At 37.2% G+C, this 25,400-nt stretch overlaps 1 protein-coding gene across 1 annotated transcript in view; it reads right to left on the bottom strand.

Annotated features, from left to right (window-relative positions):
• Nucleotides 1-1,751: 1,751 nt before the first annotated feature.
• LOC149200143 (uncharacterized) overlaps nt 1,752-25,400 on the bottom strand; it is a 38,625-nt gene continuing 14,976 nt past the window's right edge. Inside the window, exon 4 of the mRNA XM_089400865.1 lies at nt 1,752-1,865. Coding sequence (XP_089256991.1) covers nt 1,752-1,865 — 114 coding nt within the window. The remainder of the gene's footprint in view (nt 1,866-25,400) is intronic.

The following is a 25,400-nucleotide window of genomic DNA, read 5'->3' as shown; positions in this document are numbered from 1 at the left end:
GAGCTGTGTAATCAATCAATTAAAGGAATTTCTGATTTGATCCTTACATTTGTACCATAATAAGCTTATCTTGTGTTAATGATGAAACAAACGTAGATTAACTCTGAACTCAATTATTATGCTTTCAGATTTGGCTAGGACTAAAGGAAAAGGAAACCACTGTTTGATGTGTTGAATCTAAGTTTGTCTATTCTGTTATCCAACAATTTCCCATTTCAAGTACTTTAGTGTGTCGCTACTACTGTTTATGGCCTCAAACTTGATAATGCTAGGCTCCTAAAAAAACAGTTTGTCTGCTCAAATCTCTATATTGTCATTAGATGAAGAGACTGGCTTTCATAATACAGGAAATGCAGTCATCTCTTCATGAAATCAATGATGGGAGTGAGCCAATTCATGAAATATGTGGAAATCCATTACTGTCAACAGCGTCTACTTACTTCAGTGATGATTCTGATAGTCCACATATTACCCCCCGGATTGGAGATAATTATCAAGTCAAAGTATCACCATTTAAGCTGCAAGTAGGCTGTGATCAACTAGGAATAAATTACAGTAGGGACTATAAGGATGACAAGGCTGATGAATTTGAGCTACTGTTTGTGGAGGGATTACATGTGCCAGTAATGCAGATAAGTTTTTTTTCACCTTTTGGAAATGGAAGACTCTCAGATAATGAGTTCCCTTCAAAGCAGCCTTTCCCAGTTGGAGCCATAAAAAAGGATTGTGAATTGTATCAGGTTGATTTATCTAAACTGGAAAATGATCAATGTACCCATGTGATCAGTAACAGTGGCCGACTCAGAGAAGACCAGATGAATATTACAGGTTTGAAGACAGATTTCTCAAGACCAGAGGACACCCTGACAGAATCTACTGTGGCAGCTGATACTGTGCTTGATACTTCTTCCTATTGTGATGGGCATCGAAGAAAAAGGGGCAAGTTTGGTTGCAAGATGGTCAAGAAGATAAAAGTTGGTTTTTTGGACAAGCACTGCATTGATTCCAATTGATTCCAATTGCCAAGTTCAGCAGAAAGGAATACATAATATGGGGGAAGACGCAAGCTCAAAAGGTTACATGATAGTGCCTGGCAGCCCGAGTGCATCCTGGAGTAAAAGTGAGGAAGATTTATTCATACTTGGGCTTGATATTTTTGGGAAAAATATTAAAGCAGTGAAAATATTTGTGGAAACTAAAGAAATGGGGGATATATTAGCACACTATTACGGGAAGTTCTTCAATACAGAGTCATATTGCAGATGGGCAAAATCTAGAAAGACAAGAAGCAGAAAGTGTATCCAAGGCCAGCACATTTTCTATGGATGGCGGCAAAAGGAATTGTTGGCACGCCTTTTTCCTGACATACCTGAGAATTTGAAACATGAGATCCCAGAGGTAAAGGTTTCTCATCAAAAATTCAATTTGTTGTGTAAATGGTATGCTGTCGTTAATAATACAGCAATGGAATGCTGATATGAAATTTTAATTTCCATGACACCAATTTAGTTTAATTGGGGTGAAAATAGATTTTGCATTATGATGTGATGATACATCTTGTAACTGATACATATGAACTGAATTTCATAATCCAGTTGGATCAGATTAATCCAGGAGAATATGCCACAACATCAAAATTCAAGAAGATATAGGTTTGGTTTTCAAATTGCAAGACAAAAAAGTGGCATATACAAAATACAAAAGTATAGAAAATAGGATAAACATACCTGGGCTTTTGAATGAAAAAAGTGCTATGTACCAGGGAGAGAGAATTCCTGAATAGGAAATCTCTCTGCTTCAAAAATTACCTCCATATTCCAAATGCCTGGTTGTGTGAGAAGACCCTTCTTAGATAGGATATCTGCCTGGACATTTTGAGATCTGTAAATATGACAAATAGAATAGTCCTCCATCTTCCTCCACATATCCATGATTCTATTCAACCAACCATCAAGATGCTATTTTTTGATCTGTTGCTTCTCAGAGACATGGTCAATAATGACTTTGGAATCTCCATAAATTTGAAGTGATTGAATATTTAGAAAAAGACTTATAGAAAGAAGGCCAGCCAGAGCCATAGCCTCTGCTTTTATATTGGAGCCCCTACCACCATTCCAGCAAATTTGATATTGCATATTATCTTCCATGATGATATGTACGCCACATCCGTAGATTCCATTTTGAGCTGCTCCGTCAAAATACGCTATTGGATAAACCGTATGCACTGGATATAACCCATTTAAAATTTCATTGTTGGGTTTGTCAAGAAATTTGAAATTTCATATTCTCCTAAGTTCTTTTTTTATTGATGATCTCTACATCATCTACATAGTTCTAACGGCTAACGGTGTGGAAGGTTTCAATGTCCTCATGTTCAAAGTGGACAACTATGTATCCACTGAATCCATGGAGCCATAACTTTAGCTTTTAATATCATTAAATCTCTGAAACGTGATGGCAAACCCATGAGGGATGCATCTTCATACTATTTGAACTTTGGAATATCATTGGAGTTCCCTAATACATATAGCTTCTAATATCATTAACTCTTTGAAACGTGATGGCAACTCCATGAGGGATGCATCTTCATACTATTTGAACTTTGGAGTATCATTGGAGTTCCCATATATATATATATATATATAGGTGTGTGTGGGATCAATTACATCATGGATATTAATGTATTTATTGCTTATAAATTTCAAAAGTTAGGATTAAATTTACATAGAAAGATGTTTTATTATGTAAAATTAATCCCAAATTTTGAAATCTATAAGCAATAACATGCATATATATATATATATATATATATATATATATATATATATATATATATATATATATATATATATATATATATATATATATATATATATATATATATATATATATATATATATATATATATATATATATATATATGGGAGTAAAATCCTAATATCAGGGATACCATAGACCTCTACAACATCCCCTAAATTTTGGAGAGTATATCCACAAATATTAAAGACATGCTCATGCATTCACCAATCTTAAAAATATATATAGGTTTTTGATACAAAAAGTGTGAATATTTATTTTGACAAAAGATTTAATAAATGGTCATACATCCATCTAGCTATAATTTTTTGTTGGGTCTCAAAAATGAATTCATTTTGTCATCTTATGAACTCATTTTGTCATATTTTCACCATTTGTTTTGCTTATCATGTCTAGAAGTCTACCATATTCATCATCTCACAGTCCAGTATAAAATCACGTCTTGAGTTACAAAGAGTTACAGATTAGAGAAATTCAAGATAAAAGTGCCCATTTTTTTATAATTTCATATATTCTTTTGAGAAAACAATTTAAATGTTGTAGCTACAAAAATAAAATCATTTTGTAGGTAGTCTTTGATTTTGTAGCTGACTCATAGGTATACATAGTTGCATGAATGATATAATGAAAGCATAAGTTGGAAGATGTGGCAAATGGTGATCCCCAGCTCCTCCACCTATCATACTCGACGCTTTCCACGTTAGCACGAGAGAGAAGTCAAAGGTATAGTGAGGCGGTGGTACAGTAAGTCACAATGGTGGTAGAACACACAATTTGGAACAAAGTTCTCGATAGAGGTTGTGGATTAAATCCATGAGAACCAAACCAAAAGATCTCAAGATTACATATGAGAAATTCATGTGTGTAACCATCAATTTCTCATAATAATTAGACAACTTTAATTTATGGATCCACAAGATTCAAATTCTAGTTAACTGTCCTAAAATCCCACATTAAAGATCTCAATGATTGCTATTTGAAGTTGTATAAATGTTCATCATTTAAATGATAGGAGATAGGTCTTTTTTGTGGGAAACAATCTAATATTTTTAATATAAACTCTATTGCTGGGTTAGTAATTCCTTGTGCAAGTGTTGTTATTAGTTTATGAATGATTTGATAGTGTAATGTTGTAGAAATTCCAAGGTTTATACGATTTTCGTAACAGTGCACAACCAAGTTGGTAAGGGCCCCATGTGTGAGGCAAGGCATTGCTCTTTTCCTTTTTAGTTTTGTGTAATTGTAGTTAGTTTTTATGCTTAGTTAATATTTTTATTTTTCTGTTTTTTGTTGTCTTGACCCACGAGGGATTTGAACTTTGAATCTCGTGGTTTACATCATACTTCATAACAAGGTGATCACCAATAGAGTTACTGCCCATTAGTATTTTAATTTTTTGCTCATTGTAGTGAGTTTTAATTTCCATTGCTTAGTTAATGTTTTAAGTTCTTGTTTATTGCACTCAATTCCCATTTCTTGAATTTCTTGTTAATATACAACTTTCATTTACATTACTTACACCTTGGTGTGGTGTGTCAATGTAGTGTAGGTTACTCATACAAATCATTTGATTGAATAAAGATTTGTTCATCTTCAATTGTAGAATTAAAATTATAAGTTATATGACCACTTGAATTTGTGATTGTCTCATGGAAAAATTTTACATGGCAATTGTTTGAAAATGTTTAGGACCATGACTATGTTGAATTAAATTGCAATTACTTTTCATAGATTAGACTTTGCTTTCACGTAAAATTTGAATAGAATAGTTAGAAACCTAACCCTACATATATTGTGTATTAAACTTAACAAGTTTACCAACTATGATTGATGATTTAAATGTAACATAATTCTCAAGGAATAGAATTCACTGACATTTTTGGTACCAATGTTGGGGAAGTGTACCTAGAATTTGGTTTCTAATTTAGGTATAAAATTAGCTACATAAATAGAGCATGAAAAATAGGATGCATGAATAGGAAAAAAGAATATAGAGGTATATTTGTTAGAGGTAGAATCACTTCAACGCTTCATCCACCTACCACTACAACTAGTTCAACACTTCAACGCTTCATCCACCTACCACTACAACTAGTTCAACACGTGGTATGGTAACATCCACAATGTCATCCACATCACACATCCAACATGAAAGGTACTTCGTGGAAATCAATTGGAGATACCAATTGAAGAGACTATAACAGGGTAGAGTTCATTTGAAGAGAAACAAGTTATAGAAAATCCAGTTGAAGGACCACCATATTCTCATACATTTGAATCATCAATAGATGAAAATAGGAGAAGGGACAGGAGAAACATGAGTTGGAACTGGCACAAAATCTAGAACTAGGAAAGGAGCTAGAAGAAATGGAAGAATAAAAGTACATCAAGAAGAAGAAGAAGAAGAAGAAGAAGAATTTGGCTTCCCCATTTAGGATCCAACAACTAATGTGAGCATGTAAAATATTTCACCCTCTGTGCTAACTAATTTTCATGGGTTAAGAACTGAAGATCCTAAATCTTTTCTCTCTAAATTTGAGGTAGTGTCGAAGCTATGGAAAATTAAAGTTATTTCTTGCTACTCTTAAAGATTGTGCTTTATGATGGTTTATGGGATTAGGTGAAAACTCTGTTAGAAATTGGGATGAGATGCATTGTAACACCATCCCACATTTACCCAAGTTAACCAGTTCGTTGGGGTGAACATGCGATGATATGCTACTACAATCTGATTCAACTCTCCATGTACAGTTAAGGAAGTGGAACCGACACAACATAACCAATTCGACCTTTTGCACATGTCACAGGACGTACAAGAGCCAACCAACCTTTTTAGGTGATCAACCCCTGACACAACTTGAAACTTCACTGCCTTAGAGCCTCATTCACTCCCATGACATGGGAATGCATGCGATTGGGACCCTACATTTTCTCTCACAACAAGGGCGTGCAAGTGACTGGGGTCTTTTTCAGCTAGTTCAGAGCTTGCGACCCCAAAATATGTTCCATTTTTTCAGGGCCAGGACTCATGCCACTGCCCAGAACTTCCAAAAATGAAAAGTAACATCGAAACAATGATACAACTACAAATACTTGAAAAATTACTTGACTGGACCTATACTAACCACGGCAAGAATTTTGTCAGACATGTCACAAATATGCATTCTACATGTCATAACAACATATCTGAGTGTAGGGGTCTCATACTTATCTGAGAATCGCTAAGAAACATTAATGCATTATCACACTAGTTGCATTATCATTTACTAGGTCACATATTAATTGTTCATTCATTTACAAATCAAAACATGACTAGAGGCATACATCATCATGTCATAAAACATGCTCATAACCAACATATAATCAAAATAAATAACAAGGATATGACAACCATAAAATCAACATATAAACAAGTATATTTACCCATAAAATACAAGAGGGAGGAATCTCTTATTAAAATATACAAAATGCAACCAAGCCTGGGACTTCCATGAACCACTTGACCATAGATTGGGTTGAACCAGACCTCTCTTTTAGCCAATCACCCTAAACCATATTCCAAGCATGAATGTGGGATCTCATGAAACACATACAACAAAACCGAATCAGGGCTTCCAGAGGCCCACCTCAATCCTCAACAATGATTCCACCTCACGATCATACATCACTAACCATCACCAGATTGGTCTCTACTCAGGCTGTCTAGGGCTCCAGAGCTTTTGCTCGATGTAGGGCGTCCAGAACTAGTAACTCAACCCATAGTTGTCATCGAGCTTCCAAAGTGTTTGTCCAACTAGGCTTTCCAAGACTAGTAACTCAAACCACCAAGGGCTTCTAGAATGTCTGTCCAACCAAGGCTTCTAGGACTAGTAACTCAAGCTAAGTTGTTACAGGGCTTCTAGAGAATTTGTCCAACCAAGTCTTCCAAGAGCTAGTAACTCAACCCACAACCAAAGGAACATGAGAACCAAACAAAAAAGAAAGGAAAGAAACCCACAACACCATGGCTATTAAGGAAATGGCAAGGTTAAGTAATCCACTAGAAATCAAGGCATTCCTCCATTACAATGACATATCATAACCAAGAAACCACATGCATATGCCATGCATGCAACAACTAGCAAGGAAATCATACATGAAACTCGTTACCTACAGGCAAAAATCATTGTAGTTGTTGATCTCGGTGTCCTCTTGCGCTTTCCTGCTCTTCCTTTGCCTTCTTGCTCCAAAACTTCAATTATGCCACACTCCTCCAAGAGTGCTCCAAGGAAACTCTAAGTGTCCAAGAGTATGAGAGATAGCTCCAAAAATGAACTGAAAAAAGTCTGTCAACTGATCCTCATAAGCCTTTTTATTAATGAAGCCTCTATTTTCTTCATTTCCATTGTTTTCCTTCAATTTCCTCCTCACATGCAATGTGTGACCTTTCTCGTGACTTTCCTTCCACTGCCCATTTACACCAATGGACCCAACCAATCCAGCTAGTTGTCATTCTCTTGCCTTTAGTTTCCCTTATACCCATACCAAGCTTCATTTGGGTCTTACATAACTTGTTGGACTTCACACAGCTCTCCCTGAGCTCCATCAACTTTCCTCTTTCCCAACCAATTCCCAAGACCCTCAAAACATAAAAGGCAAGAACAAAAAGCAACCAAGAAGAAAACCATGAAAAACCAATAGCAATACGACACCACAAACAAAGTGGCATGGTCATGCACCAGACATTAAAAACAAAAAAAAAAAAAAAAAATCGAGCATAAGCAAATCACCAAAACATTGAAAGCACAATACTAGCAACAAAAACCATGACTCAATCCCCATGGGTTCCCAATGCTTCCAAGCGAAAGCTCAACGTGAGTATTCTTCGAGATTTCATGGCAATCTCTTTGCCATGAAATCCCTTGCATCATACTACCATAAACACATAATTGTTAGTGCATAAATAAACATAAAAATACACTGGTTACCTTACCTTGTTGTGCCAAGCACGTTGCCTTGTAACTGAACATGTACACTTCTCAAGGAACTCCAATTCCTTGACAAATCCATCTATAACTGGAAGCCAATTGTTATATATGTCAAATACATGTCCATGAATATAACATATATCCACATAATCGGACAAGATTAGGGTTAAGAAGACTTCCTGTATTCAAAGGATTCATTTGCTTTAAATTGTGGTTTCCAAACATAGCCCAAAGGAATTTTCACCCAATTCCTTTCTTTTACATTTTCCTTGCTGCAATTGAGTCTAACTATGCACTGTCACCTCACTCAACTGTTAGTTATATAAACAAATGAACTATTACCTTGTCACACTAATGCCAAGCATGTTTCCTTGCAATTGCTCACACACGTCAACCACATGTTCCAAAGATCAAGACATTATATCTAATAATTTAAATCAACCTTTTCCAAGACTATTAACCATGGCATAATCAACAATCAAATCATAGTAATAAATCATAATACTACAGCTAGCACTCACTTGCACTCAAGTACATATCAACTGTCTTAGCAATAAAGTGTTAGTACAACCATATTAAAACAAAATCATTCCTTCCCGGCCTGAGTATCCCATCTGAGTAACCAAGTGGAGTAGCCAAGTATGGTGGCCAAGGAAGTTTTAGTTTAATGCAAATGGTTAAAATAACTTCTACATTATATATTCATCAGAAGGAGAAAAAGTGCAATATTATAGACACATACTTATATCATGCAATTAATCAAGCATTCAATTAACTTGTGAGCATACCATGCTAGATAAACCAAATTGATGACATAATAAAACTCATAGCTCAATGTGTCTCAAGGGAGCCTATCACATCCGCACAAATCAGTCCAGATTAATATGACAAACATCACAAGTATATCATCTCATACCTAAATGTCAAAAACATAACCATCTACAGAAACCAAACCAATCATCAAGTTAACTAACATATAACATCAACAAGTTAACATATAACATACGCAACAACAACATATAACATAAGCATCAATTTAATTAACATAAAACAACAACAACAATGCATATAACAAGAAGTTTCTATCATTCATGGCTATCCAACACATGTGCATATGACTACACTAATCAACTAGCATTTATCATACATGTAACCACAACTACAATAAAATGAAAAACACGTATATAAGTGATCATAATTCTTATAACAACCATTAACCACATACCTGCATGTCAAACATACAAACCTATATGACGATCTATTCTTAACCTGAAGTATAGTGCTGCAATCTCACTTTGTTGATTTGCATCTCTTGCTTCATCTCAGTCAACACATTAGCATCATAACAACCAATAGCATCATGATGACACATGACCACAACAATGACAATCACAATGCGTCTCTTACCTCCTATACATGCATAACTATAACCATGACAATGCATGCATAAAAAATGCATATACAACCGATATATACTCATGCCGACCACATCCTATTAACAACAACATCAACTCCTGCACGTGAACACAACTATAACAATGACCACTACCATGCAGACATAACAAACACATATATAACCTACATGCATGCATGACAAATAGAATCTGCCCATCCAGTCCAAGTGTTGAACATGCTATGATACCACTCTGTAACACCCTCCTCCGACATTAACCCAAGTTAATTGGTCCACTGGGGTAAAGATGCAACTAGAGGCTACTGCGATATCATTCAACTCCCCATGTACAATTAAGGAAGTGTAATTGACACAACACAACCAATTTAACCTTTTTCACATGTCACCGAACCTACAGGAGCCAACCAACCCTTCCAAGGGATCAACCCCTGAGATAAATTGACACTTCACTTCCCTATAGCCTCAATTTCTCCCATGACATGGGCAGGTGTGCAACTGGGGCCCTATAGTTTCTCTCACAGCAAGGGCATGCAGGAAAATGGGGTCTTTTTCATCTAGTTCAAAGCTTGTGACCCTAGAATATGTGCCACGTTTTTAGGGCTAGGACTCAGTCCACTACCAAAACTTCTTGAAACTTCCAGAAATAAAAAGTATCAATGATACAATTCTAAATGCTTGAACAAAGACTTGACTGGACCCCTACTAGCCATGGCATGCATTTTGTGAAACATGTCATGAATATGCATTCTACATGTCATAACAACATATCTGAGCGTAGGGGTCTCATATTTATCTGAGAATTGCTAAGAAACATTGATGCCTTATCACACTAGCTACATTATCATCCAGTAGGTCACATATCCATTGTTCATTCATTTACAAATCAAAACATGATGAGAGACGTACATCATCATTGTCACAAAACATGCTCATAACCAACATATAATCAACATAAATAACAAGGATATAATAGCCATCAAAGCCACATATAAACAAGTCTATTTACCCATCAAATACAAGAGGAAGGAATCTCTTATTAACATATGCAAAATGCAACCAAATCTGGAACTTCTGTGAACCACCTCACCATAGAATATGCTGAACCAAACCTCTCTTTCAGCCAGTCACCCTCGTTCCATATTCTAAGCATAAATGTGGGATCTCATGGAACAAATCCAACAAAGCCAAAGTAGGGCTTCCATAGGCCAACCACCTCAACCCTTAACTAGTGATTCCACCTCACGGTCTTACATCACTAGCCATCACCAGATTGATCTCTGCTCAAGCTGTCTGGAGCTCTAGAGACTTTGTTCCAACCAGGGCTTCCAGAACTAGTAACTCAACCCACAGTTGTCGTCGGGCTTCAAGAGCGTTTGTCCAACCAGGGCTTCCAAGACTAGTAACTCAACCCACCAAGGGCTTTCAGAGAATTTTTCCAACCAAGGCTTCAAGGACTAGTAACTCAACCTAATTTTTTACAGGGCTTCCAGAGTGTTTGTCCAACCAAGGTTTCCAGGACTAATAACTCAACCTAATTTTTTACAGGGCTTCTAGAGTGTTTGTCCAAACAACGCTTCTAGGAACTAGTAACTCAACCCACAACCAAAGGAACATGAGAACCAACCAGAGAAAAAAGGAAATAAACCCACAACACCATGGCTATCCAGTAAATGGCAAGGCTAAGCAATCCACTATCAATTTAGGCATTCCTCCATGCCAATGAGAGATCATAACCAAGAAACCACATGCATATGTCATGCATGCCAAAAATAGCAAGGAAATCATACAAGCAACTCTGTATCTGCAAGAAAAACCCATTGTAGTTGTTGATCCCGATGTCCTCTTACGCTTTCCTGCTCTTCCTTTTCCTTCTTTCTCCAAAGCCCCAAGTATGCCACACTCCTCCAAGAGTGCTCCAAGAAAAATCTAAGTTTCCAAGAGTATGAAAGAGAGAGAATAGGAGAGAGCTCCAAAAATGAACCAAAAAAGTTTGTGAACTGATCCTTAGAAGCCTTTTTATTAATGAGGCGTCTATTTTCTTCAATTTTCCATTATTTTCCTTTAATTTCCTCCTCATATGCAACATGTGTCCTTTCACCTTCCTTTTCTCCTAATTTCCATTATTTTCATAAATAAAATGACAATTAATGTCTCATGTCTTTCCAAATCCTTTTCCATTGTCTTTGCCAATTTCCTTAGCCATTAATAAACTGAAGTGACACCCCACTTGGATGTTTTTCCCACCATTCAGCTTGGAATATGTGTCCCATGACCTTGGTCTTATATATTTTTACATGGATTTTTGACTAGGGATGTTACATGCATCGAATTTTCTCGAAAAGTATAAGGACTATTGCATAGATCATGATCTTAATGAGTAAAATTTTAAAATGAGTAAAAAATAAGATGGATCTCTTGAGGATTACGTAGAAATATTTACCTATAATGTCAAAAGAGCTAAGAAACATAGTTTAAGTGTTGATACTTTAAAAGCTCATTTATAGAGAGGCATTAGAGATGAGAGGATAGATATTTTGAATCTAATGGGAAAAGGAGAAAATTTGCAATTATTTGTAAATTATGCAAACATATTTCAATAGGAAGATCCAAAAATGGTAAGGGACCCAGAGATACCAACATCTCTAGGGTAACTAAATCAACAACTAGTGGAGTATGTAGAGTTGAATTGGGTAACTTATTTGAAAATTTTAAAACTAATGTTCTTGGTAATATTAGTGTGCAATTAGATACATTAAAAATCCATAGTACACAAAAAGTTAAAAATATAGCCTTGTCAATCATTTGTCCAAGATGTAGAAAAAACATCCTTTGCTTGAATACCCTTTTGATAACATTGAAATATGTGTTATATGTGTAGAAAATCTGCAACAAATGATTTCCCATCCTTACCATAACTAAAGGCAGTATCAAAGGGACAATAGAGGAAATGAGACTGCGGAGAAGCTTTGCTGTGTCACACCAAGAAGCCCATGGAAATCATGAAAACCAAGTATTATCCAAGATCCTACTTAGAAATTTAATCTATATTAGAAATATACACAACAAAGGTTGAATACCCCTTTACCTTGGCAACCATGGCCACCACAAAACAAAAACCAACCTTGGCAACAAGGATGGTGAGGGAATTATTATGGAGGTATGCCAAATTTTCCTCAATATCCACAACATATCCCCAAAATATTTAATATCCACCATATCATCCTCAATATCATCCACATCCTTAGAAATATTAACCAAATCAACTTCCTTTGCAAACACAAAACCCACAATCACAACAATTACATTTTCCTTCTACATAAACTCCTCACATACCTAATCAACTATTCACACAAGCCATTTAGAATCCAAATAATTCAAATAATAAAGTAGCTCAACCCACTTATAATAGTGAGTTACATAAATTTCAAACTTACATGATTACACCCTATAGATCTAAATGGCATTCATCTTATATCAAGAAGGGTACTTAATAAATAATCCCTTATTATCATTGAAGAGAAAAATTAGGAAGAAATTCCCAATAAAATAATAGATGATCCAACAATAAAACATACTTCCTTTATCCCTACAGTAAATCAGTTCTCTACATCTAATGATCTGAATGTGGAATATTAGATTTCTATGCTAAGATCCTCATCAGAATACAAAAATGTGCTTGAGGTTTGTACTTCAAAAGAACAAGTAAAAACATGAGTCTTTATGTGTGTGTGTGTTTTTTTTTAATTTAATTTCATGAAAAAATTTAAACATGAAATCAAAACATTGAATAGAAGCATGCATGAATCAGTAATACACCAACCATTGTTAAAGGAGTTCACCCCTCCTGGGCTACATCTCCTTGGATTAGCTCTAATGGCATGACCCCTTCTCATTATGCTCAATGTTTAGAAAAAGAAGAGTACAAAAAGTGCTGAAATAGAATGGTTAGTTTCTCCTTCAAAGAAACAACTTCTGCAAGAGTAATCACACCATACACATGTTAAACTACAATCAAACATGTAAATTTTCAGAAAAAAAGGCATCTTGCATCAAGACCTCATACTCCAAATTCAAAGAGCATCAACAGTACCACAATCCACTTGAAGTACATAAACAATTCTCTTCTCCAAAACACATATAGAGAAAAGAGGAATAAAAGTTACGACACTAATGTAATAGTTGTTGTAGAAAGCACATGGAGGCTAGAAAACCCCTGCAAGGTCATCTCCATCTTCAAACTCCTCCATAAATGGAATCAACACTTTGGTTGACCATGGCACCCATAAACTTCAATCTGCAAAAATCCTATCTATAGGTGCTCCTTTGATTATGAGACATGCTCCAATGAGTCCAGAATGTCCAAAAATGGCTACCTAGCTTCTTTTTGCACCCAATTTGGTTGAAAACTAGAGAAATTATGACCTCTCATAGTTTCTCTACAAATTGCAAAAAATTCGACATCATCCTACAATTTTTCCTGCCAAGCACTCTACCTGAGCGACATTTTCGTTGAAAATTGGGCAGATTTGTAGGACCATTAATTTTTCTGTCGAGGCCTAAAAACCAAAAGATCAGTCATATGGGAGGCCATGTGCCCAAGGACTAGCCCTTGGCGCAGCCCCCCCCCTCCAACGGTTACATAACATGCTGGTGGTTTGCGCAGGAGTGTTCACATGTGGAGCTTGTGGCAGTGACTGCTAGTGGTCTTCTTCGGTGGTAGTTATCAACGACGATTATGGTGTTCACATGGGGGTTGATTAAGTCCGCCCATCCCCATAATTTGTGGAAATAAACATTAAAATAAACTTGCCTCCCTTACCTGTTAAGTAATAACATGTGGGTGCATTGGCAATTTGTTGCGTTGTTGAATGGGAGGTCGCAGGGTTGAGCCCGACCTCCGCCCTATCTGCCATAAAAATTTTAATATGCCATTAGGATGACACGTGGCGGCCTCAGGCTTAGCCACTTGTCACCTCCTCATTGGCCCGAACAAAAACACGTGGACCAATAAAATGAAGCCAACGAAATAGAATATTCTAATAATATTCCAAGAATATTCCCCTTGCCACCTAGGCAGTATGGATGCCCAATCAACATCCCTGTCAGCCACCTGCAATTTTTTTACTTGTTTGACAAAGTGAACAAATCACGTTTATTGGAGCATACGATGTCCATTTCGCATGAAATGAGTTGCATCGAAATCAGGATGGCGATATCTATGCAGTCGTTTAGGTTTCAAACCATTCTAACAACTTTTATTTTTTGGCAAATTTTGAGTTCCTCATCACTCTTCACCACTTTTGGTCCCCAAAAGTTCACTTTCAATTGTTCATCATTTGAAGGTACATTTCCTTCACTTTTCCAAACTCGATCCAATCGATGATTGTAGTGCCTTGACTTGTACTTGTCTTGGATCTTTCTCAAGTTGAACTTGAAATATAACTTGACGAAAGAATTCAAGTTCAATGTTCTTCTCGGCTTGTCCATGTTGCTATAGCCATCCATAGAAACATCCTTCCCAAGAAGAATTCCATGGCGCTCTTCTGCAAAATCCTTATCAAGGATAAGATTCCAAAAAGACTTTGACAAATGAAATAAAACAAGTTTCACATAGTGAATACTTGTATAACTTGAGTTCTTAACACATTTGTAATATACTGAATGTGCTGCAACTAATCATAAAACAGTTCTAAAATTCTTTCTTAAACTACAATTAGAAATGCATTTTACAAGAGGGAATAAACTTGACTCCCAATTTTTTCCATTCAAATTGACTATCAACAAGCCAAAGTAGCATAACAATGCCCAAAGAAAACATTGTTGCATATAAGTGATTTGTTCTTTTTCTTCTTCTGAAGCTGCTTCAGGGATGGTTGCATCTTGCACCACTTTTTCTTTTGTCACTTCCTCTTTTGGTGCTTGCATAATTTTCTTGCCCTTGCCACGATGAAGATGTGGAAACAATTTCCAACACTTCTCGACCCAATGCCCACTGATATTTTAGTGAGTGCAAAAGTTCTTTTGAGCTTCTCTTGGCTCACATGTCTTTAACCTTGGATGAGATTTTCTCTTTTTGGTCTCAATTCCATTAGAAATGAACATCTTCTTGATGATTTCTTTCCTTTTATAACACTTATCTTAGATGAAAGGAAAAAGGTGCATGTAAACACATTCCTCAACATGTTATTCACATCAACATTTTATTTTCCAATATGAAAAGCATTTGAGTTAACCGAATGATTATACCTCCTTTTGTTGTCCTTTGGCTTACACTTCTTGCGTGAGGAACTTGCATGGCAAGAAGAACATAGCTTTGTTTCTTCTTAAACTTGTTCATCTCTCTTTGGAGATGTTTTGAACTTCAAGTCCTCCTTATTCTTGAGGAACCAAGCGGGTACCAATTTTGGATGCAAATCCCAACATCTTGCCTCCTCATGTCTACTTTTATGGAAAAAGGAACACGATACCCAAGAGTTGTCGCTAGAAGACCATTCTTCTTTTGAAACATAGCCTAACCCTTCATATTTAGGCCTCTCCTTGGCCTCAATTTGATTTTTAAAGTCTTGATGGTTTACTCCAAGGCCTCCTCCCTTGTAACCCATCCTGGTCAAGAGCTTGGATCAAATGCCTTTACTATGTTTTTCAAAGGCTGCAAATGAATTTACATCAACAGTTTCATGTAAACAAGAAACATGTAAATTATTACCATTTGCCTCATATTTTGGTTGACATACAGAGGATTTTTCAAACTCTCTTTTGATTCTGGATGTGTCCTCTTGAACTCTTTGGCTCTCTTCTTTCAACTCCTTGAATTTGGGTGCTGATAAACCTCATCTTCCACATCATGTGGACAAAAGGTACAAACTTGTCCATCTACATTCTCCGAGGGACTTTATACGCTAGCATCTTGCATAAGAGTTATATAAAAGTGGTTTATCACCATTCTTGTTACCTTTTTCCTTTAGAGAACATTCTCCTCTTGGAGGTCTAGAGATTTCAACTTGCAATTTGGTATTCCTCTCTTCATAGAGGAATTTCACCATTTATGCCATGTCTAACAAAGCCTTTCTAAAATCCTTCACTTCCTCTGACATTCTTGTAGGCTCTCCTCCTCGGGACATGCTTTCCTTGAAGCTTTTACTGCAACTTAATGTAGGACTGGTGGTAGAGATTGTAACAATCTTGCTCTCCTTTCCAAAACCTTCCCCTCAATTGAGCTTCAAAAGAAATTCACTTGAAAACAACAATCAATTCCTCCTTGCACAAAGAAAACCAGTGCTTTGATACCAACTCGACATGAATGAGGAATATTAAATTTCTATATTAAGATCCTCATCATAATACAAAAATGTGCTTGAGGTTGTACTTCAAAATAGCAAGTAAAAACATGAGTTTTTATGTGTTCTTTTTTTAAGGTTAATTTCATGAAAAAATTTAAACATGAAATCAAAACACTGAATGGAAGCATGCATCAATCATTAATACACCAACCATTTTTAAAGGAGTTCACCGCTCCTGGGCTACATCTCCTTGAATCAGATCTAATGGCATGACCCCTTCTAATTATGCTCAATGTTTAGAAAAAGAAGAGTACATAAAGTGTTTAAATAGAATGGCTAGTTTCTCCTTCAAAGAAACAACTTTTGTAAGAGTTATCACTCCATACATATGTTAACCTATAGTCAAACATGTAAACTTTCAGGAAACAAATGCATCTTCCACCAAGACCCCATACTCCAAATTCAAAGAGCATCAACAATACCACAATCCACTTGAAGTACATAAACAAGTCTATTCTCCAAAACACATATAGAGAAAAGTAGGAATAAAATCTACAACACTAATGTAATAGCTATTGCAGATAGCACATGGAGGCTGGAAAACCCTTGCAAGTTTATCTCCATCTTCAAGCTCCTCCATAAATGGAACCAACACTCCGGTTGACCATGGAACCCATAGAATTCAATCTAAAAAAGTCATATCTAGAGGTGCTCCTTTGATTCTAAGACCTACTCCAATGAGCCCAAAATGTCTAGAAATGGCTACCTAGCCTCTTTTTTCACCCAATTTGGTCGAAAACTAGAGAAGTTATGACCTCTCCTAGTTTCTCCACTATTCGCTCTACAAATTGCACAAAATCTGACATCATCCTACAATTTCACCCACTAAGCGTTCTAATTAAGTGACATTTTCTTAAAAAATCAGGTGGATTTGTAGGACAATTAATTTTTCTGCCAAGGACTAAAAACCAAAAGATCGGTCATATGGGGGGCCATGTGCCCAGGGGCTAGCCTCGAGAGCTGGCCCCCTCCCTCCGACGATTACATAAAATGTTAGTGGTTTGTGTAGGAGTGTTCACATGTGGATCTAGTGACAGTGACTGCTCGTGGTCTTCGCTGGTGGAGTGCTTGGCGATTACTTTTAGCGGTTAGCAATGGTAGTTATGGTGTTCACATGGGGGGCGGTTAAGTCCGCCCGCCCCCCATACTATGCGAAAATAAACATTAAAAAAAACATGCCTCCCTTACCTGTTAAGTAACAAACTGTGGGTGCATTGGTAAGTCATTGCATTGTTGAATGGGAGGTCACAGGGTTGAGCCTAGATTTCACCCTATCTGCCATAACAATTTTAATATGTCATTAGGAGGACACGTGGCAGCCAGGCTTAGCCACGTGTCACCTCCTCATTGTTCTGAACAAAAACACGTGGAACAATAAAATGAAGCCATTGAAACAAAATATTATGAGAAAATTCTAGGAATATTCCAGGAATATTCCCCTTGCCACCTAGGTAGTACGGATGCCTAGTCAACATCCGTGTCAGCCACCTGCAATTTTTTTACGTGTTTGACAAAGTGAACAAATCACATTTCTGGGAGCATACAATGTCTGTTTCACGTGAAACGAGTTGCGCCATAATCAAGGTGACGAGATCTACGTGATCGTTTAGGTTCCAAACCATTCTGAAAACTTTGATTTTTTGCAAATTTTGAGCTCCTGATCATCTAAAGATACTCCTTTTCCAAAAAGATTGCATGTTGAGAAACAATTAGATGTAGAAAAACAATTAATACCATCTGATTTTGATATATTGGATGAATTAAGGAATGTTTGCATTATATACCTTGTTTAAAATGTAGCAAGGAAGGTCTTTTGGCTTATGCCTTAGCTAGTGAAGACCTTGAGTTGTCATCAGGAGATAAACTTCAGTTTTGGTGAGTTAATTTCCAGTTTAGCAGAATAATCATCATGAGTTCATGTGTCGAGCTGGAGCTTCAATTAAGTGGAATTTTTCATCATTTTTACTATAAGATTAGCTGGTAGATCGAGTTCAGTTAAAATCAGTTGGCTTTTAATTCTTGATTTAAGGAAGAGTGAGTTAGATCTCCAAAGTTGATTGTAGAGAGCATGAGTTAACAACTCCAGCGATGATTGGAAGGAGAGAGAGTAAAAATCTCATTTAACTCACCCTCAAATCTCGAGTTCTAAATTTGAACTAGCCCAATTTAGCATGGATCGAATCTATAAAAGGACGAATGCACATATTTATTCATTCTTGTATGCACGAGTTTGTGTGTGTGAGAGCCTTGTCGTGAGAGAGTATCTAGGAGGATCTTATACGCAACAATGGATAGAGTGACTTTCTTGTGGAGATTAACTCTACAAAATAGGGAATTCTTGTGCTATGATTTAGGAGGTTTGTCCTAAATAGGTAAGATTGCATTAGCAAATATGAAGAGATGAACATAGGGAAATCAACCTAGAAAGGCTGCAAGGAAGCAGGAGCAGAGGTCAAGGTTTTGCAAGGTGTTTCTAGCTAGTTTAGTAGTGAGAACAAGTGCTTTTTAAAGTGAAACAATTTTCCTTGCATTTGATCTAATTGCTCAAAACTCTATTGATAAAATTCTACAACAAGAAGTGGGTTTCCCAAAAAAAAAATTGTGTCTTTTGTGTGATTGTGTTCTTTATCTTTGCTTTTTATTCAAATGCTTATCTATTGTTGAGAAATTTATGTGCATGGAAGGAGTGAATCACAATAGTGTTGGAAGATAATGGGGTGGGAGAGTTTATCAAGAAAGTGATAACACCACCTCAAGTTACTCAATAATTGGCCCAACATACTAAGAATGACACCAAGGTGAAGAGGATCATTCTAGAGGGGGTCAAAGACCATATTATTCTTCATATCCATGAGAATAAGACAACACATGAGATGTTTAAAGCCTTCTTAGATATGTATCAGGGTTCCAGTGATGCCAAGAAGCTTGATCTCAAAGAGAAGCTAAGAAATATTTGGATGAGAAGAGATGAGGCCATCACCACATATCTTTCAAAGTTCACTCAAGTTCGAGATGAGCTAGGTGGTGCGGGTGTGATTGTACTAGAAAGTGACCTTGTGAGCCTTGCATTACTAGGACTTCATAAGTCTTGGTATAATTCCAAGATGTAGTTAGTGACAGAGAGAATTTTACTAGTTGGGAAAGGTTATGGAGTGATTGCATTCAAGAAGAAATCCAGAGAGGGACCAAATATGGTAGATCAACAAAGATAGAGGACGAGTATAACTTTGCCTTGGCAGGTAAAGCCAAGGGAAAGAAGGGCCAATGAGAGGTCGAGTCTAGTACGAAGGGCGAGAAGAATAAGAAGTTTCTAAGAAAGATCAAGTGCTTCCATTACCATGAGTTTGGGCACTATGCTATTAAGTGTCCCAACTGGAAGAAGGAGTCTAGAAAGGATCATGTAGCTTCATTAGCAAAGGAAGATGCGTTTTTGCCTAGTTCTAGAAAGATTTCTCATTGATTGCTTGCATGGAAAGATCAATAGAAAAAAACATGTTATTTATTGATTCAGGAGCATCCTTCCACATGACTTAGAACAAGAAGTATTTCAAACACCTAAAGGAGAAGGACATGTATTTTTAGATCGAGCAAGAAGATGATGGCATGTATGCAACTAGACGAGTTGGTACTATTAGTTTTTAGAGGGATTCAGGTAATTCTTTTCATTTAAGAGATGTCCTCTATGTTACAGGCCTTAAGAAATGTTGGGTTGTGTTATATTATTTCCATGACTAGCCTACGTAGTTTACGGTGGGGTTAGAGGGGGGCAGAGCCCCCCCTTCGTTATGCTGACTGTGCAGTAGGGGAGTCACAAGGGGGGTTTGAGAGGGGCGGTTAGCCCCCCTCTACGGGGTCCGGGGCAGCGCCCCAAGGAAATTTTTTTTGAACCCTATATTAGGTTGGGTGGACCTACTTATGGTTTTGTGCATGGTTTTCACACATGGTTTTGGATGCGATGGTTTTCGATCCATGGTTTTGGACGTGATGGTTTTCAGTCCATGGTATTGGATGCTTCAACATGTATAAATATGTATTGTAACATTGAAAGGAACATAATGAAAAATCAAGCTGGTAGTCCTGGTTTTGGGATCCAGGGGAAATCTCTATGTATATGTGTTTTATGTGTTATGCTCTCACATTGTTTATTTTTTGTGTTTTAGAATTCATATGCAGGTAATTTCTGTATGGGGTTAAAACCTACATTTGGTATCAGAGATGTTTTGGCTTCAAGGGGACACCTTTGTTCTTGAGGGGTTTCGCTCGGCCCTGTGGTAGACTCTATCCAGTAGTAGATTTGTAGGATCAATTCTGGTGGTGAAAGAAGATGGCGAGCAGTGGAAAGATAGAGATCGAGAAATTTAATGGTTAGAGTTTTGAGTTATGGAAAATCAAGATGGAGGATCCGTTAGTGGATAAAGATTAATGGATTGTGGCAAATCCAGGTACTAAACCAACGGGAGTGTCTAATGAAGAATGGAAGAAGTTGGATCAGAAGGCAAAGAGCAAAATGTGATTATGTGTCTCAGATTCAGTATTGTTGAATGTATTAGGGGAAGCTATGGAAAAGGCTTTGTGGGACAAGTTAGGGACTTTGTACCAATCTAAGTCTCTAGCGAATAAACTGTTCCTACAGAAAAAATTGTATAACCTGAGGATGAAAGATGGAGACTCAGTGACAGAGCATCTGAATGCATTTAATACTGTGGTAAGTCAGTTATTATCTGTTGATATTAAAAATTCAGATGAAGATAAGTGCATTAATTTGTTGTGTTCTCTACTAGATTCGTGGGATAGTTTGGTTATTGCGATAGGTAGAAATGCAACTGCCTTGCAGTTTGATGAAATAGTCTCATCCTTACTAACGGAGGAGATGAGACGGAAAAATATGAAGAGCCAGAATGGTGATGCCTTGTGTGTACGAGGACGGTCCCAGAATAGAAACAAAAATAAGTCATCGAGTGGGAGATCTAAATCTAGAGGGAGATCTAAATCTCCAGGAAAACCTGTAAAGGTGGTTTGCTGAAAATGCAGAAAGGAAGGGCACTACAAAAGGGACTGTAAATCTAAAGCTCCTGACAAAGGAAAGGGATCTAGTGATGCTCCTTCTGTAGAGGCAAAAACCACTTCAGATGAAGGTGGGTATGTGTGCTTGGCTTCTTCAAGTACACATGTAGATCATGAGGCATGGTTGATTGACTTAGGTGTATTCTTTCACTTCACTCCCCATAGAGAGTGGTTCTACGAGTATGAGATATATGATGGTGGTGATGCCTTCTTAGGGGATGATAGGAAGGCTATAATCATTGGTCGTGGAAAAGTAAAGTTGAAGTTGCAAGGTGGAAGGGTTAGAACACTTCTAGGTGTTTTGCATATTCTTGAATTGGCCAGAAATCTGATTTCTCTAAGCAAACTGGATGATGCAGGTGTAAAAACAATGTTTGAGAAGGATTCCTGCAAGATGGTTCAGGAAGCACTGGTATTGATGCGTGGAGTTCAAATTGGAACTCTGTACAAGTTGCAAGGTAGCACTGTTGTTGATGGGTGCAACAGTTCTGTGGTTCCTGAAAGTGAAGCAAAAAATCTAGTGGTATCTGGAGAGAAGACCATGTTGTGGCATCAAAGGCTTGGAAATATTTGAGTGAAGGGCCTTCAAATACTTCATGGTAAAGGTATGGTAGAAGGTATGATTAATAGCTCTCTAGATTTTGATTTCTGTGAAAATTGTGTATATGGGAAGCAAAATCGGGTGAGTTTCCGCTCTGGTGGTAAGAGGGTGAAACAAATATTAGAGCTTTTGCACAGTTATGTGTTTGAACCTGTGAAGGTTCCATCACTGGGTAAGTCTATGTACTATGTATCATTTATAGATGACTTCTCAAGGAATACATGGATATATTTCCTTAAGGAGAAATCTTAAGTCTTTGACAGGTTTAAAGAATTTAAGGCTCTGGTGGAAAACCAGAGAGAGAAGAAGAAAAAGGTGTTGAGGTCAGATAACGGTGGAGATTTTTGCAACAAGGAATTTGAAGAATTCTGTAAGAAGTGTGGTATAGCACGACAAAAGAATACTCCATACACACCTGAGAAAAATGGAGTTGCAGAAAGAATGAACAAGACGTTGATGGAAAGGGCAAGAAGCATGCTCAGTGGTGCTAGGTTAGGACAGGAATTCTGGGCAGAGGCAGTGGAGACAACATGTTACCTGGTCAATAGATCACCTTCATCAGTGTTGGAGGATAAAACTCCACAAGAGGTATGGACTGGTAAGAAACCCTCTCTTTCACATCTGAGGATATTTGGATGTGATGCATATGTACATGTTCCAAAGGAGAAAAAAACCAAGTTGGATAGTAAATCTGAAAAGTGCATCTTTATTGGGTACAAGGATGGTTTAAAGGGTTATAAGCTTTGGAACCCAGTAACAAGGAAGGTTGTGTACAACTAAGATGTGGTGTTCAAAGAGGTGAAAGATGTTATTAAACATGAAGTCCCATCAAAGGAACCTGAGAAGATAGAGTTTGAGCTAAAGGAGGAAGAATCAGACTCTACAGCAGAGGAGATATCAGAAGATGAAGAGCCAAAAACTCTGGGTGTGAGAAGATCAATTCAAGAAAGAAGGCAACAAGAAAGGTATAGTTCATCTGCTTTTTGTTCAAATATTGTTTTATCTATTACTGATGATGATCCCAAAAATGTGAAGGAAGTAGTAGATTTAGAGGATGGAAAACTCTGGAAAGAGGCCATGGTTGATGAAATGGCATCTTTGCACAAAAATGAAGCTTGGGATCTAGTGGTGTTGCGGCTAGAAGGAAACCCATTGGCAGCAAATGGGTGTTCAAGAAGAAGAAAAATGCAGAAGGAAAGGTGGAGAAGTACAAAGCTCATTTGGTAGCAAAAGGTTGTTCCTAGGTGTCGGGAATTGATTTTGGTGATATTTTTTCTCCTGTTGCCAAGGTAGCTTCTATTAGATTACTTTTATCTGTTGCTCCTGCTTTTGATTTTGAGGTAGAACAGATGGATGTGAAGGCATCATTTCTTCACGGGGATTTGGAAGAGGAGATCTACATGAAGCAACCTGAAGGTTTTGCGGTGAAGGGTAAGAAGGAATAGGTATGCAAGTTAAAGAAGTCTCTGTCTGGGTTAAAACAGTCACCAAGGATGTGGTATCATAAATTTGATACATTTATATGGGGACTTGGCTTCACCAGAAGCAAAGCAGATCAATGTGTGTATTTTAAATTAATTGGTGACCGTGTTATTTATCTGGTCTTGTATGTGGATGATATATTGTTGGTTGGAAATGACAAAGAAATTATCCAGAATTTGAAGACCCAATTGTCCTCCAAATTCAACATGAAAGATCTTGGTGCTGCAAACTATATTTTGGGCATGGAAATTAAAAGAGGTCGGGCAAAGAGGAAGCTCTGGTTAAACCAGAGGAAGTATGTCGAGACAATACTGCAAAGGTTTAATATGCAAGATAGTAAACTGATGAAGGTTCCTATTCCTGTAGGTGTGAAGTTATCTGTTGAACAATGTCCCAAGACACAAGAAGAGGAACATGACATGTCTCGTGTTCCATATGCAAGTGCAGTTGGTAGCCTGATGTATGCAATGGTCTGTACTAGACCAGACATTGCACATGCAGTGGAAGTATTGAGCAGGTTTATGCCAAAACCAGGAAAGGAGCATTGGACAACAGTGAAGTGGGTTTTCAGGTATTTTCATGGCACTAGTGATTATGGTTTGTGCTACCAAGGAAGACCAGGATTGAACAGAGTTTTGGATGTCCGTGGCTTTGTTGATGCAGACTGGGCTAGAGATCTGGATCAGAGAAGATCTGCAAGTGGGTATGTGTTTAACCTATTTGGAGGCACAGTCAGCTGGATGAGTAAGAAACAATCTATAGTGGCATTATCAACTACAGAGGCAGAATACATGGAAGCCACTCATGCAAGCAAGGAAGCAATTTGGTTGCAGAGATTGTGTTTAAATGGGGCTAGTACAGGGAGCTATAAGGATAGACTGTGCCAACCAAAGTGCAATTTCTTGGCAAAGAACCCTGCTTATCATTAAAAAACAAAGCACATTGATGTTCAGTATCACTTTGTGAGGGATATGATAGAAGACAAAAAGGTGTCGCTGGTAAAGGTGGACACTTTGAAGAATATTGCAGATGCATTGAAAAAATATGGGAGCTTTGAGAAGTTCTCTTAGTGTAGAGAAACAATGGGCGTTTCAGGGCTGGATAAATGACTAAGCTCTCTTGTGGAAAGAAAACAACAAGTGAGAGAATGTTGGGTTGTGTTATATTCTTTCCACGACTAGCCTAATTAGATCAGTTTCCAACTTATGATACCGGTGTAGTTATACAACTGTCATTATAATCTCTAGGGGTCAAAGTGTAAGTTGGGTCTTGCTCTCCCCTCTACCTCTAAATATCTAGGACAATGAAATCTTCAAAGAAATTAATACTAATCTAAGGAAATTTCTAGAAAACAAGTGAGCGAGGTTGGAGTATGCTCTCCTATGCTCAAATATGAGTAGAGGTAAACCTACAAGAAGGCCTCCTTTAGGCTTTAGACAGCCTAGATGGATGGATAACTAAATCTATACAAGTAGTTGGAGTATGAACAAGTTCCTTTTAGTTACAATGATTGCCACCAGTATGGCTACTTCAATAAAAACTATTCAAAAAGTAAAAAAATCTCTTTCACTAACAAATAAGAAGAATTTTATAAATTCCCCAAGCCCTTAAAGATAAAAAAAAAAACTACCCCCAACCCTCTTCCTAGCCAAGAGTCAAAGCAAATGCTAGTTTGACTTAAAATAATTTTTTTGCTATGGTGTCAACTCTAGATG

This window comes from Pinus tabuliformis, chromosome 2_1 (genome assembly GCF_031772625.1).
Source record: "Pinus tabuliformis cultivar Carrire ecotype Pingquan chromosome 2_1, CPIR1, whole genome shotgun sequence".
Classification (NCBI taxonomy): Eukaryota; Viridiplantae; Streptophyta; class Pinopsida; order Pinales; family Pinaceae; genus Pinus; species Pinus tabuliformis.
Note: the sequence above shows the minus strand (reverse complement) of the source record. Positions and strands in the feature narration are given on the sequence as shown.